This window comes from Emydura macquarii, unplaced genomic scaffold (assembly GCF_026122565.2).
Source record: "Emydura macquarii macquarii isolate MOO-44397 ecotype Brisbane River unplaced genomic scaffold, CSIRO-AGI_Emac_v2 contig_1253, whole genome shotgun sequence".
NCBI lineage: Eukaryota > Metazoa > Chordata > Testudines > Chelidae > Emydura > Emydura macquarii.
This window is the reverse complement of record NW_027131390.1, coordinates 4,475,428-4,492,028: the sequence shown is the minus strand read 5'-3', so window position 1 is coordinate 4,492,028 and position 16,601 is coordinate 4,475,428. Positions and strand designations below refer to the sequence as shown.

General features: G+C 38.1%; 1 protein-coding gene across 6 annotated transcripts in view; it reads right to left on the bottom strand.

Moving 5' to 3' along the window:
• Positions 1–4,442: 4,442 nt before the first annotated feature.
• The window catches only part of LOC137153044 (integrator complex subunit 6-like), a 95,108-nt gene continuing 82,949 nt past the window's right edge, over positions 4,443–16,601 (bottom strand). For 5 of the 6 annotated variants that reach the window (XM_067548038.1, XM_067548035.1, XM_067548036.1 and 2 more), the window contains 8 exons: positions 15,601–15,816; positions 14,978–15,101; positions 14,207–14,349; positions 13,573–13,804; positions 7,962–8,354; positions 5,927–6,020; positions 5,087–5,464; positions 4,443–4,719 (listed from right to left, as the gene is read on the bottom strand). In XM_067548038.1, the coding sequence (XP_067404139.1) occupies positions 5,365–5,464; positions 5,927–6,020; positions 7,962–8,354; positions 13,573–13,804; positions 14,207–14,349; positions 14,978–15,101; positions 15,601–15,816 (1,302 nt within the window). In that variant the 3' untranslated portion in view covers positions 4,443–4,719; positions 5,087–5,364. The remainder of the gene's footprint in view (positions 4,720–5,086; positions 5,465–5,926; positions 6,021–7,961; positions 8,355–13,572; positions 13,805–14,206; positions 14,350–14,977; positions 15,102–15,600; positions 15,817–16,601) is intronic. The other variant, XM_067548033.1, reaches the window with a different exon arrangement.

The following is a 16,601-nucleotide window of genomic DNA, read 5'->3' as shown; positions in this document are numbered from 1 at the left end:
AGGGGGCTGGACTAGCTGACCTCTTGAGGTTCCACCCAGCCCTAAATTTCTCTGATTTTGTAATAGCATCCCACCACTCAGATCTACCGATGGGAGCACTAGTATAGGCAAGATGTCAGAGGGGGTTGGAATTTGAAGCAGACCTGCTATGACCAAGGTTAGATGACAATTAAATGCCAGCAGCTACTTGGAGCCTTGTCTGTGCAATAGGGCTCTAGCCATTACCATCCCCGGAGCTGAATCAGTAGTAGCAACAGTGAGAACATTACCAAATTTCCTAGCACAGACAGAGCAAGAGGTTAAATGACTTGCCCAAGGATCACACAAAATAGTGTTTGGAGGGAGTTGGACATGTGATTGCTAAGTTTTCCAGGCCCTCCCCACTTCATTCTCAGATCATTCCTAGACCAAGCTGCTCTCAACTAGGCTTAGCCAGTTTCTGGATAAAGCAGCACCATTCAAAAACTAAACATGATTTGGACAGAGTTGTGCTTCACAACCAGTTTCCAACAGTCTGTTTGGATGGTTTTCCATTATAACACAGATTTTCTTCTTTTTTTAAAAATTGTGTACTCAGCCGTCCTGATAAGTCTGCAGCACGGTCCCAACGGGCTAAGCAAAAGGCACTACAACCGTCTTGTGCCCTAACCATGTGTGAAAGTTGTCTCAAAACAAGGTTACAGCTGTGTAACATTCGCAGGCCCATGAAAACTCTGTCCCTAACAGATTCCCTCTCTAAACGAACCACTGCTGCAGGCACCACATTCAAACTTTTTAAGCCCAAAAAGTAGCTGGTGTGTTTTATTTTTAAAGAACATTCTAAAAATGCCAGAACACTTTAAGCTGGAAAAAGCTTTAGAGCAGCTGCTTTTCCTGATGGCTTTCCCCAAAGACCAAACAAAAGTCACAGCCCTGTTGTACCTACTACACAGGGGAAATAGTTGTAAAAATAAAAAAAGTCTCTTTTTAGTGGAAAAAAGGAAAGGTAAGCGTTATGGTTGGTCTAGCAGTCTAGTGCAAAAAGAGTAGCTTCCATTAACAACTGCATTTCCCTTTGGTTGTCCTTTATCACAGCTGCATTGCTAACCTGAAAATATTTGGAATATCACATCTTACCTTCCTTCCTTGCAATGGAGAACATGAAGAATGAAATTGTACAAGTTTGTAAAGTGGATATGGGTTTGAAACTCCCTCTATCCATGGCCTCTAGGGACAATAACGTAGGTCTAGACTGCTGCCTTTATTTTTCTCCATTTAAGTTAAAATGAAGTCCTGTTCCACAAGCATTGAAGTAGAATTGTTCTCGATCCGGTGGCTGAACATTTTATCAACTCCCTCCTTTTAAAAAGCCTACCTAATTTGCTCTTCCCTGTCTCCATCTGCAGGCCTTCCTTTGGCATGGTGTCCAATGTGTCATCTTCAGCAGAGTTGGACTGGTGGGCCCTTCACAACAAGGACATTCTATTTGCAAAGCACATTTCCTGAAGGTGCTGTAATTGTGCTGGCTGGTAGCAAATGCTACAGTTAATTTTACAAACTGGTTTCCACGCATTTTCACTTGTTCATAACTTTGAAAAAAGTCCTCTTCCAAACTGAAGCTTTCCAGGACTTTATTTATGAAGTATGGAAACAGTTCCCATCTGCCATTTTGGAATCAAGACTTGGGGAGTGTGGGGGGACAGGAGGAGGAGAGGAATGCACTGTTTCCACCCCACTGCTTCAAAATGCAGATAGTTCACGGATCTTGGACCTTTGATAGTTCAAGCTTACCATACAGGTGGGCCCTTAGGTAAAGAGCAGGACCTTTGCTAGGTTTAATACTCTTCGGCTTTTAATTCAGAAAGTTATGGGCATTTGAAAATGCCGTTTGGGCATGGGCAAGAGCAAATTGTAATTGTACAAATGCATAGTTGCTTGTTAGGCCTGTCTAGAAATGCACAGATTATGAACAGCAGGGATAGGGGATTGTCAGCCATAGGTGCCTGGTCCCAATGAGCAGAACTGGAGACTTAAGGGTGAAGAAAGTTAACGTACCACTGAGGGTGCATTAGGGAATGCAAAAAGATTCATGCAGAAAAGTTGGCTCCAAAACACTGAACAGCCCATTTGTATATACACTTAGTGTGAGCCATACATTTAAATTTGGCCAGATTGTGTATTGAGTTGCAAGGTATGCGTATTTAACAATATGGCAAAGTTAACGTTCACATTTCCTCAATACACTTCACTTTAACTGTGCAACCTTGGTATCTCATCAACCTAGCAAAAGACAGATGAAAAACCCCCCAAAAACATGCCAATGAGGAAGAATGTGTGTCAGAAGCTCATTTCCTTACTACAAATATAGGTTAGCAGTCCAGGGCAGGGTCCTGATCTCTTCTTTGGAGACTATCATAATGTTGCAGACACTCATGTCTACATAAGCAGACAAATAACTGATTTCTCTGCAGCTTTTTGGGGTTGTGTATTCTACTTGTAATGAATGGCCTGACCCTAGAATGACCTTTCCAGTGATCCCAATTGCATTCAGCACTCAAATATGCAGTGTGACGCTCAGGATTACATTTGTCTTGCTCTACTTTCTGTATCCTGCAATGTTATTTATTCTTCTTACAGAATCCTTAGTTGTTCTATTAACATTTTCCCCACATGTTGTGGGATTTTTATGGGCAACATCGAGCAGACTGGGCTTCTAGGCAAGCACTGCCTTTTATTTCTCTCGACATTCATCTACTTGGTTGTCCTAGAGTTATACTCAATTCATGACATAACTCAGGCCATATGTATGTTGGATGTCTGGTTGAACTGGATTTCTCCTACTTTACCATTAGTCTACAAAACTCTCATTAGCAAGGTTTATTTTTAAGGTGCAGTGTCCCATTTCTTTCTTGGATAAGTTCATATCTGACCTTAACACAAAACTCTTCCCCGTCAACCTTTCCATCCATATCAATGTGTACATGTAAAAACGAAATTCTCCTCCCCCTGCCATTTACAATTTACTAAGCTAGTTGGAAATAACAAAAGATATTGTTCACTTGAGTCGGGCAGAAAATTCCAAATCAGTCTGAGCAAGTTAAAAAGCAGAGAGACCAGCTTAATGTTACTGGCCACGCTGGCCAGCTCTTGTCATGGTGAACACCAAATTCTGGATACAAACAAGTTGCAATATGAATTAATATTTTGGATGCCTTTCCCTTTGTCTCATTAAAAATATAGGTTGGTGTCTTTTGACATGAGAGAAGAGTTTAATAAGCATAATTAAGGGCCATAGAGGGAGGCTCACTGCCTAACCCATTATGGGTATTTTGCTTGACACACCAGGTCTTTTAAATCCAGGAATTTGACTATTTCTGACCAGAATCAGATACTAGGAATTGAAGTCCTATCATGAAAACAGGCAACTCTCCATAACAGATCCTGAAGAGATGCACTTGGACCATTCTGAGCGACATGAGACAGCATTAAACATACAGCCACTTACTATTATTACAGGGTGTATGTTAAGATAAGCCCTTTATTATCTTATATTGCAGTGGAGACTTGCTGCTGGTGGATTTGTCTCATTGTGGATATTTTATTGGCCGGGCCTGACAGTAAACTGAAAGATGCAAGAGTGGGGAGGAAGATGAGGAAGACTATTTCTGTCGGAGGGGGTTCTTTGCTCGTAGCCAAGTATATAGCCTTGCCAGCTGAAATCCATCTTCCTTGACATTCTGCCTGGATGGCCAGACTCCAACAGTATACTTCTATTGCAAGGTAAAAGTTTGTGGATACCCAAGATGATCTCATCTTCTTGTCACTTCTTCAAAACACAACCATTGTAATAGATCAGATTGCTGGAAATTGGTATGGTTCCTACTTCATAATATAACCAAACATTTACCAGGTCCTTCGTCATACAAGCCACCTATTATGGGCATATCTTTGGTCCTGTACTTGACTGTAGGTGTTGCAGCAGTTATCTTGATCCATCTGTTTTGTGTTCCTTAAAAAAGTGATGTTCTTTTGTCCATATTTGTTCTTTAAAGCTACTTCTTAAATTTACAGTGCAGCCATTTATGAATGAAACTGGGAAAGATGTTAATTTTGATACGTGGTTTTGGATAAGTAGGGGACTTCCTAATGCATTTAGTACACAAAGGACATGATATGTTGGATAAGCAAATTTTTCATATAGAGGTTTTGCTAATTCTAACTGGATTGTACAGAGAATATTTTCAAACTGAAAATGCTGTGGAGTACCCACAAATTCAGCAGCTATTTCCAAGATCTGTGATTGAGATGGGGAAAAGAATTTATGGGTAAGTGTGCTGTGCTATGTGTGCTCAGTTCTTATCCGCTCAATCACAATGTTCTGCTGAAACATTACCATTTTTCTGTTTGTACCAGTCAGAGGAACCATCACTTCTTGCTAAAGACTCCTCAGTCAGATTATGCACTTATTAAAAATTAATAAATGGTTTATTTTATATATACATATGTTCCAAAAATTCTTTTTATACAGTTAAAATATCAAATTAGTGATCTGGTAACAATACTGTTCAAAATAATCTCTTTTGTATGAACATTAAAATACACATTTTAAAAGCATTTCCTTTTAGTGCTTCCAAAGCACAGCGTGTGCCAAGGCCACCTGAAGAATCTCCGTCCTCCTCACAGGATGAAAGAGAACTGAAGTCGGGGACCTGGGAAGCCTCAGGTGCACTTTCATAATGTCTGTAGACAAAACAGAAGAGAGTCTGAGGTAGATTGTTTAGTGACCATCAGGTGGTAACAGTCACAGGGCTGTCTTTAGCTTTCATTAACAGAGAATAGCAGTTTCTTTACTCTGATTCAATCTACACTGAAACTCAAGTTTATAGGCATGGCTATCAGTTCTTGGGAACATGACCCTTGTCTCTGTTGTGGCAACATGCAATATTACCACGTGGGTGTTTTTGGGAGGTTTTTTGAACACACAGGATCTTTCCAAAGAGTGCAGACAGTGTGCGTGTTTGACAGCGCCCCATTTTTAATGCAACCTGCTGCCTACAGCACGTAAATGTCTATAATGACAATGTTCAAGTGAGTAAATTCTCATCACCTGCAGGAGGGGCAGCAATGGTTATTTTCTTCAGCCTGTTGAGCGAATAGCACCCTCCACAGGAAAAAAGCCACACCTTTCATAGCAAATCCTTAAGGTTATAGCCCAGCTTCTGCCGACAGAGGTTCTTAAAGTTAAAGCTCCACTGCTTCTTCTCAGACTCTGACAGTAAAATCACTTGACCGCCAAGATGGTGAGGGCAGCAGACACGTCTTCTTCCATTCTTCTGTGGCACAGCAAACTCATCCCTGGTCCATGTTTGTCTTGCCGGTACACTGTTATCTACTGTTGACATGATTAACTCTGTTGGGTAGACTGCTGAACTCTATTTCCTCTAGTATTCTCTCTAAGTGTTGTATTAAGACCCGTTTTTTAAACCTACGAAAGAGAGGGGGAGTAATTTAATGTTGGTTTAAACTCATTTTTTCCTTCCAAAATACAGACTTTCACATTAGTCAGTCATTTAACATACAAATCACGTTTCCAGAACTTTTCTACATCTTCTGTAAGAGATCTATTGCGTATTTCTAGACATTATTATTATAGTATTTTAAATTACAAATAGACCCAAACTCAAACCCTGTTTCTTTTTTCATCAAGGAACCATTTCTATTTTAAAAATCTACAACACCACAGAGCTATGGTAAATCAAGATAATCTGTCACTATTTCTTATGGAGTAGCTCATTTGCTAAAAACTAAGTTAATAAAATGACAAATTTTTTGGAATAGAAAAAAAAATATATTCTTTTGGAAAAGGTTTATTTTACTGCCATGTTCAAAATTGCCATAAAAATTAATCTAGGTTTTATTTATATTCATTTTCAGTCTTTATACAAACCTTGCTGCTTCCTTGATAGCAAATTCAATGAAATATTTCTGAATTTCCATAGGTCCTTGCACCTCCTCAAGAAGAGAGAAGATTTTTTCATAATCTAAAATAATCCAAACATTTGTGTCAATCAGAAATGCAGATTTAAGAAACTAATTTTTCAAATGGGGCTCCAACAAAGATCAGCCAAGAGAAGAAATGAAGCTCATAATTTCGCACTTCTGCGATGCCTGAAAATATATGCTAGACTGAAGACAGAACACTTTTTTTTTTGTGCAGGAAATGTTTGATAGCAAGAATTTAAAAGCTACTAAGTGCTGGTGGACTTCAAGTGCTGACCTGAGAAGCTGACTTCCATTAGCTGCCACTGGAAAAAAGTGGTATTCTTCAGTAAACTAGCCTGTTCTCACTTTATCCACCACAAGTTGTGTACATATGCAAAATGCCAATGCACCTCAACTCAACCCGGAAAGGCCATCTCTGGGAGCATGTTTAAGCTTCGACTTGTGCAGGCAAATTAGGATTCTTCCTTCACAAGGTTCTCCATTTATGAAGCATTTGCCATTTAACCAACATTTATGAAAGATATTTTAGCTATTGCACAAAGATCACTTGGCAGAGCTGCATAGCAATAAAATTAGATCAGATCAAAAGTGAAATCAAGGGCAGCGCTCCCATTTCCCCCACTATTTAGCCATATTACAAAGTGACACATTTTGGCATGATTAACAGATCCAGGACCAGAACAGCAGAGGAATTACAAGTTGTGACCAGGGTGCACTGGCAAAGTCACAAGTAAAAATACTTCTACAGCCCACCAATCTGAACCATGATTGGTTTGTGCCATCACTACTAGTCTTTTCACTTTCATGAGTACTTCAAAGCTTTGACAGGAGATTCATCATATATTAATATATGGTTTTAAAGTCACCCATTACCGTATGCAGATTTGATAACAATATGATTAGAGTGGCCTCCTCTATAAAATAGGAAGCAGAGAAATACCTGACTCAGCTACCCAGGTGCAATTTATTTTACATTTTAAAGATGGACTGAAATGCTTTTAAAAATAAATGGTTGTTTAAGATCTTACATCATTAACAGAATGTGTGTGAGACTTTATGTTGCACACACCTCATTCATTTACATAAGTGACAGGAAGACCCACTGAAAAATCCTCTGTTTGGCGAATTAGAATACTGCATTTAGGAGTCCTTTGTTATTTGAATTACTACATTTATTATAGTTCACAACATATTAGGTAAAAGGTTCTGTAGTATAATTTGTGGAAGTAATTAATTCTTAGTTAACTACAGCAGCATCCTGCCATTCAATCTTTAAGAAATGGAAAGAGTATGACTGTGTATGAACCGTACGATATGCAGATCAGTGAAGTTCTACTGTTAACTTCAAATATACTGTTCAAGTGTTTTTACCTCCAAGGCCTAAGTTCTGGAGCCCTTTTTGTCCTGCAAGGATGGCAAAACCACAAACACCAAAAGCAGAAGATAGAGTTGCTTTTCCTCACAGAATTTTGGTACTGGGTATATCATTACATTTTTCATGGAAACAGAACTGTGAACTCAGGTCAAAGTAGGTTTGAAGGATATGGGATGTATTGCAGCAAAAGTCCATTGTGCATACACTCTGTAGTGCAACACAACGAAATATCAGACTTCATATGCTCAAATAACTCAGCAATCCATTTTTCTTGATGTATGTCTTAGATGTGGAATTAGGTCGTTTCAAAAATGTAATTAGTGCTATATAAAATAGTATGGTTTAAAGGTGCTTCACCTTAAGTGTTCTGCACCCACTAAATTATATTCAATGTCCAACAAGGTTAGGAAGTGTTTTCTCCATCACTATCACCAGTAAGCCCCAATTCATTTATATAACAAGTCCAAGAAAGCCCCCAAAATATCACTCTATACGCAGCAATCTGAAAAAGTTCCAAATCTAAGGGTATAAAATTGTATGTACTCTAAAGTAATTAATTCTGTTTTCTAAGTAGGCCATAACAAGATAGACATTTGATACTTACTTCTTCCAGGTTTGCGAACCTCCTTCATCACTTTTATTTTGATATCAGCATTGTTTCCTTCTAACATAGTATGTGTTATTTGCAATGAGTTTGGCACAGTCCCAGAAGTGGACTCCACTACCATTTTTTGGTCATCAACAGGCACGCTGTAATTTAGAGGTCCTCTAATAAGTGCATTGGTAGCAGGTTTATGATCCAATCCATCTTCACTTAAGCAATTAAACTCATCAGGCAAAGAGTCTAAGTCATTCGGTAGCAGATCATCATCTACCATAGCAGCAGGGACTGATGGAACCATTTGTGTAGACAATTCATCAATTTGTTTGTCTAATGACTGACAATTTTCTGCCTTCTTCTCTCCATTACCATCTTGAACTACACTGTTGTTGGTATCTGTAAGTTAAATTATATATCATAATTAGTCCATAACTCTAGCATTAAAAGCATCTAAAGGAGATTCCATTTCTTGTTTTAAATGCTAAGGACATCTTTGGTCATCTAGTCTTATTTTCTCCAAAGTGCAGCATTGTCCCAACAGTACTTTTGAACAGGGTGGATAAAAATCAATTATTCAAAAAAAAAAAATCAGATTTTTAAAAATTGGATTTTTATTTTTTTTTTAAATTAATAAAATACTCAATTTCTTTCATTTAAAAAATATAGCCATTACAATTAAATCTCATCACAAACATGCTAAACCTATACTTAGTCTCATAAAAATGAATTAATGGCTCTAGTCTGTCCAGCCTGACTACCAGCTCTTGCTTCTTGAACATTCTGGGCTTTCAGTTTCTGTTTCTCAGCAGACTAAAGTCACATGTGCAAAGAAAGACACAGGCTGGATAGGACTGTTGTTCTGTGCTTGTGTGGTGGTGGAGCTGGGCCAAGCAAGGCAGAGGAGTTAGTTAAGACACTGTCTTAAAGACAGAGAGACAAAGGACAGAGGCAGAGTAGAAAGGAACAGTGGAGTGGACTGGAAAGAAAAAGGGAAGACATTATTCAGTGTACACACAGCTTCCTATATTCCCCCACACTTTTGCCACAGAAAAACTGTCATGGCTTCTGGGCATAAGAGAGACCCTATCTAGGAATATTTTGAAGAAATTCCTTCCCTGGGTAAAAAAGGAAAATGTGTCAAGTGTAAGTAATGCAAGGAGATGCAGGGCCTAGTTGCAAGAATGAAACATCATAATGAAAGCTGCTTATTAGGAGAAAATGGTGTGGATGAAGATGAGAATGACTGAAGAACAATGTGGATCAACTGGTTAGTAACTTAAATAATTCACTTTGCAATGCATCATACTTCAAGACTCTCTCTGTGCCTTTTAGTATAAGTGAGATTTAACAAGTAAATTCCCAAGCTGTTTGCTATGTTTGATGTTGCTAGAAAAAAAAAGTTCAGTTTAGCTCATCCTTATAGCTTGTGTTTAATTAGTTAACTAGGTTTAGAATCTATCACTCAAGTATACGGTACAGAAAGCTGCAGTAAGAGAAATCTAGAGTTGCCAGTTGCCACTGGGTGTCATTTTCTTATTTTATATTTCAGAATATATGCCCCTTATTTTGGAACATCATGGCCACAGACCATAATGGTGATGCCGTAAGTCTATTCCCTATTTTACTTCAGCATAACTCAGCTTTCCCAAGGGAACCCCATCATATACTTGTTTTCTCAAAAAACAAGTGCCAATGAGAGTTCCACGGGGCTTACTCCAAGATTAAGTGCACTCTTAGTACAGTCAGTCTTAGCTTTTTTGTAATTTGGAATCAGATCTGCATCCTTGCTGAAAAAAATTTAAATGATTAACTGAATAATAGAGTGAGAAGAACTAAGAACGACTATTAAAAATCATTTTTGAATTTTGTTTCAGGATTCCATTTAAGCATAAGAGACTGACTGTCTATCTGCAACAACTTCAGAGTCATCTGTTGGTACTTTTAGCAGCAACTAAACGTATTTCAAACAACAAAGTATCAGTAACAAGCAAAAGATTTCAATCATACAGTAAAACCACCACCGTGGATGGGTTTGTAGTAAGGACCAGCAAATACCAACAAGACACCACAGATGAAAAGACTGCTCGGTTCATTTATGCCACAAATTCTCCTTTTCGCATTGTTAACAATAAACACTTCATTGACCTGGTTGAGTCCTTACAACCAGGCTACACTCCACCTGGTAGAGCAGATATTGGTGGAAGGTTGCTAGATACAGTGTATGAGAAGGAACCTGAACAGTGTGCAAGGAATACTAAGGGGAAATTTGTCAGTTTAAGCCTTGATGGGTGGAGCAATGTACACAATGATCCAGCAATATGTGCCTGTGTGACAACAGAAGATGGGGTTGCATATCTTTCAGAAACAATATAGACACATCGGGAAATGCCCACACAACAGAATATTTAAAAGAAGTGGCTGTGAAAGCTGCAATAAACTGTGAACAAAAATTCAACTGCCACGTGCGCAGTTTTGCCACAGACAATGCTGCAAACGTGGCAAAGATGAGAAGATACTTAGAGGAAGAAACAGAAGGATACTTCTTAATAACATGGCTGCAGTGCCCATTTAACGCATCTTTTAGCCAAAGACTTAAGTACGTCTTCTCCAGGAATAAAAGAAAATGTTGTTGAAGTCGCAAAATACTTCCATAACAACCATTTTGCTTCAGCTTCATGGAAGAGAGCAGGAGGATCCAAACTAATTCTCCCTCAAGATGTTCGATGGAATTCTGTGGTTGATTATTTTGAACAATTTATTAAAGAACTGGCCTATTCTCATAAAACTTTGTGAAGAAAACAGTGATAAAATAGATGGAAATATCTGATGCAAAGTATCTAACATTGGCTTAAAGAGGAATGTAGAGGATATGCTCAGTATACTGAAGCCTATATCCATAGCCTTAAATGAACTTCAGAGAAATTGGTGCTGCATTGCTGATGCTGTCGAAATTTGGACGGCACTTCAAGAGACATTGAAGAAAGAAATACCTCACCAGAAAGTTAAACTGCAGGCAATAAAAAAGCAAATGGATCAAGCACTAACTCTACCTCATTTTCTTATGAACATTTTCGACCCCAGATATAAAGGTAGATGCCTAACTTCTGAAGATGACCCCGGATATAAAGGTAGATGTCTAACTTCTGAAGATGATGATGCTGCCATAGCATGGGCATCTCAAAATCACTCCTCAGTTATGCCAGTCATAATAAATTTCAGGGCTGGAGCAGAACCATTTAAACAGTACATGTTTACTGATGATGTTTTGAACAAAGTCACTTCTCTGAATTGGTGGAGATCATTAGCCAGGCACCTTGAAACAGAATTCCTTCAGCTGCTAAGTCAACTTTTTTCACAGCAGTAGCTTTCTCTGCAGGCAGAGAGAAAGAATATTTCCACTGTTTGGTATTATTCACTCAAAGCTAAGAAATCGACTTGGAGTTGAAAAAGCAGGAAAACTCGTATTGCTGTTTCAGTCTATCAATAAAAAGGACAGTGGGAGTGGGGAAGATGAAAGCTAGTTGTAGAAGTTTTAAGGACAGCGTACGTTTAGTGTTGTGATGACTTGTCTGTTAAAGAAAATAAAATTTGAAAATTAAAAAAAAAAAAAAAAGGCTTAAGGACAGCCATCAGCCGGCAACTCAGGAGATGGCTGCAACTGCAAAACGTATGTAAAATTTAAGATTTAGTTTAATAAAATATAAGTGCTATTGTGTTTGTGTGTGTGATTTAGTTCTTACCATTCCTAATATACTGCTGCTGCATCTGCAGCTTGACACAGGTAATGAGTATTATGTACCATTTCCTAAATTAATAAAAATCAAGTTATCTAAAAAATGACACAAAGTATATTCTCCTAGATGTTGTAAAATGCTGTATTGAGTTGTAAATTAGCATGTTTTAGTGATCAGATTTGCACCATTGTTTAAGAAATATGCGTAGTGTCAGTGGGAAACTTGATTTAAATCAATGATTTTCTCTTGGTGATTTAAATCGCCTTGGTTAAATCAATCCATTCTGCTTGGCTATTTAGTATGAGGAAAGCTGGGTGTGAATGTACAGTACAATGGCCAACTGTGTGGACCCTGCAACTTATACACTAAAAGTTCTGTAGAGCACTTTGATGTACTCCCGTAACTAGCCACTGGATTGCATTAGACCTTGCATTAGACCTTGGATTGCATTAGACCTTTCTCTGCTAGACTAAAGAGCCCATTGTTAAATATCCCCAGGTAGATACCTACAGACTGCAATCAAGTCACTGGGTAACATTGTCTTTGTTAAGATAACTAGACTAAGCTCTGAAGAAACCATCACTATAAGTCATGTTTTAGAACCCTTTAAATCATTCTCATGGCTCTTCTCTGAACCTTTTCCAATTTATCAACATCCTTCTTGAATTGTGGGCACCAGACCTGGACGCAATACTCCAGCAGTGGTTGTACCAGTGCCAAGAAGAGAGGTAAAATAACCTCCCTAACTCCTTGCTTTCAAGACGTGTCTCCTAGATTGTAAGCTCTTTGGGGCAAGGGCCATTTTTTAGTTTTGTATTTGTACAGCACCGAGCACCATGGGGTCCATGACTGGAGCTTCTAGATACTACCACCACCATCATAATTCACCTAAATTTCCCATGTCTTAATTTTATCTCCATAAATGTATTCCTCCCCCATTTGCTACTTACACTCTTCAAGTTCTTGCTGATTTGTGCCTCCATTCCTTTAGCAGTCATTTATCCAAGCATATAAATAATTGTTATCTTTCCTCAAATCAATGCCTCACTATAAATCTTCTCTACAGAGTAACGATCTGCAAGCTATTGCAACACAGTAACATCTTGGGACCACTCTTATAAAGGTATCAAATTTTCAACTGTACTTTTCATCTTCATATTTTAGATGTCAGGAAAGAAGGAGCACTGAATAAATGAATTAGTACCCATCTGCTGTCAAAAGAGCAGACCTGGCTATTCTGAGATTCCCCAATCTAAGTATACTTGGAATGCCAACAACATTCATACATTTTAAGGCCAGAAGAGACTATTATAAACTAGTCTGCCCTTCTATAAAACCCAGACCATAGGATTTCACTCAGTAATTCCTGTATCAAGCTCATAATTTCTGGTTCAACTACAGCATGTCTTGGAAAGACAGCAAGAAATTTTCTTCTGTCCCAGCATGCTGGGCAGAAACAATAAAACTGGAAGAAAAATGCCTTTTGTTGGGAAATTCATGCACATTTTCATTTGTTTAGTTTTCATCCAAGTTTTCTGTGAAAATTTTTTGTTTTTTTCTAATGAAAAAGTTAAACCAAAACTTTAACTAAAAAAAAGTTGTTTGATTTTTCCATTAGAAATTTTTCTGAACCAAAATTTGATTTTGGTTAAAAACTATTTTAAATCAAAATTGCTTTAACAAAAAGATTTTGCCCAGCGCTAATGATAGCCCACTTGTTTAGACGAGTAAAAGAGAAACTAAAATCTTCTCACCAAAATTAATTAAAACACTTAAAAATGATAACTTGGCTCTTTTACCCCTTTTACAAACTCATTCAGATAGGCAATGGTTTCCTGCATTGGCACTTTCATCTGTAACTGAGGCAGGGTTCAGCGTACCTTTGTGAGCAGGGATGGCTTTGAGGTTAGGATAAGACGGTGACCCTGAAGCAGTGGGTGGTCCTTTTCCGCCAACATGATTAGTTATAACAGGCGGTGACTGTGGTCTTCTCAACAGGGGTGACATACTACGTCTTCTCTTTAGTGATGCTGGAGTGTTAGGTTCTCCTGGACGCTTGATTTTGTTCTGAGGCCCAGTGACAAATTCATCCGCTTCATCAATCATCATACCCTGAAAAGCAAAGAGACCAGCAAATTCTATTTGAAACAGATCTTCCACTGATATAACTAGAGTAAGCCTCATCAACTCAGGTGGCTCTTACTACTTCCTTGTAGCTATCTGAAGACATTCTGCATTGTGTTTAATACAAGGTGCTGTATTTCAAACGCAGACCAGCTTAACATGGAAAGCACTTAAAAACAAAAACATGAACCTTTGTATCCAATTCTCTCAGATAATGTACTTAGAGAATGAGAATGGTTCTACTTTCACATTATAGAAAACTGGTCAAGAACATTCTAAAGTTGAAGGAATAACTCCACTGAATAGTCTGAAAATGTTATGGGAGCCAGCCATATCATGCACTGGCCAAAAATAAATATAAATATAAAGCAGGAATCTTGCTCCTCCTACCTTCTTATCCTGTTTGAACGGATTGCCAAATGTATGAAGCCTTTTCGGTTGGTCTGGATCAATCTCCCGAAGGGGAGAAGGCATCATCTTAAGGTATTCCTGGTAATTTCCCATTTGAGCAACAGGAACACTGTGAAGGCAGTCTGCAGTGGAAAAGCATGCTATTACTTAGTCCATTTTAAAACCAAGATGATGTAAAGAATATACACATTTTAAATTGCTAGTGTTAAGAATACATAAGATCATAAGGGTTATGTACCACTATGGGGCTGAAGACTGATATGTAGCACTATGATAAAGCTGTCAAAAAGTTACATTTATTACCTTACTTGGACAGAAGGGGTGAAGAGAAATCATCTAAATAACTTTCATCCCACTCTCACCCTTATCAGCCCTGACTGTGAAGTGCCCATCAGCACCAGCTTTAAGGTAAGCTGCAGTAGGCAAACTGGAAATAGTATGCCTATTCCAGCCTCAGGCACGATCACAGAAAACCAAAACCAAATCAAACTCTTTTCTGCCACAGGCAATTGGGTAGTAGAGCTCTCCCTGAAGCTTGTATTTAAAATTTAAAGCAAGAACTGAAGTCTCCAAGGTAGAAGCTGAAGCGTCCCCTTTTGAATCCACTCTCCAGCAAAAAGACAGGTGTTCTGAACAGTCGGAGTGACTCAGCACACTATGTACAGACACTCGTCCGGAGCACAACAGCTCACTGCAGCATAACCCCAGTGGTAGCTGTTCACAGTTAGCAATGGAAAGGTAGCTATTTACCTTCATCCTGGCCCAGGATAAGCTTGTGTGTTTTCAGCAAATTGGTTCTCATTCTAGTTAGCTGGTCTAGAAGACTGCGACGAGGAATATCGTAAGCATTTCTGAACGCCTGTGGCTTCAAATCCTAGTTTTAAACAAAAGTATATTAATTTCAATTAAGCCAACCATTTTTATCTATAGAGATAACATACATAGGAGGATTTTTAACAATGTTTAAAGATTATTATAATGCTTGAGTTCTCCATAGATGGATAGAATTTACTCTCATGTGCTCTTCGCTTTAGTGATCGCTACAAGACACATTTCAGTACTAGTTCTCTCAGCTTCTCTGAGCTAACAATCATGCAAACTCTTGAAGAACTACCAGATGTATCTTTCTGCAAATACAGTCACTTGAACAAATACTAATCATTTTAATCTATACTTTCAAACAGATCCATAAAGCATCTGCAGAAAAACGTTATCTATTTTTCTATGTATGCCTAAATTGTGATATCAGTAATTAAGAAATGAGTAACTTCTTAATTCCTTTTACTATACAGAGAAGTTTAAGAACCATTACATTATATGAGAGCCAAGGAGACAGACTGCTTAGTCATGCACACCCACTGTATAACGTTTACCTTGTTTAAGAGTCCTATGTGGAAGCCAGCAAACTCTTTAACATTCATTTCAGCCAGTCTCAACGGAGAGTCACCAGTGATCCCTTGCAGCAGTTGCTTAAAATCCCTGCTATGAACCAGGGAGAGGCCACTGGAGTTGTTTTTCACTTTAATTCCAGTCTCTTGTGGAACTTTCTTACCCACCGAACCTATTATCCGCTCTGACTCAATTTTTGTCTAAAATGGAATTACATGGTATTAGAAAAACAATCAGTAAATGTAAGTATAAAACTCTCAATTATTTTAGAGGTCAACAGAGTGTTAGTTTGACTCCCTGCTGCTCAAGGAATTGAGAATTACATGTCCAGGGAGTGTCAGTTTCTAGGTAACCATGCTCTACTATGCCAATACAGAAAATTTCTGCATTTAACTAGTACTATGGAGCACTAGAGGGGTTATAAACACTACTGGTTTTGCTAAAAGTCCAGTAGCAATAAAAAGGAAGGAAGTCACTGAGACATTTTTCTTTAAGGGAAAAATCTGAGCTGAAGTAACAACACATTGTGATACTAGTATTTACAATAACAAAAAGTTCTCTCACCACAAAAACTATGGTTTCAGACTTTTGGTGTTGCCTGATAACTTGTTTTAAGTTAAATTCACTATCCAGTGACAAGAAAAACTAACTAACTAAATAAAATTTACATGAAATTTTGCTTCCTTACTATAAGCTAGTCAGTAAGAAGGGCAAATTATTTCTGCAATTTACACAGAAGTTTACAAGGTTATTTAATTGGATAATGTGTGATTGTACTTAGGAGTTTGCACTTTAAGCATCTTTTGATTTTTTCCGAGAGTACAAATGCATTCACTTTCATGATATTTACGAGATATCAACTTGTTTCCCCATAGGAACTTCCTTTTTTATATGTTCCCTCATCATATATTAAGATTTCTTCCCTAATTTTAAAGGGCAAAGCAAGGACATAGAATTTCGGAAATTAGTTGTCTCTATACCAGAG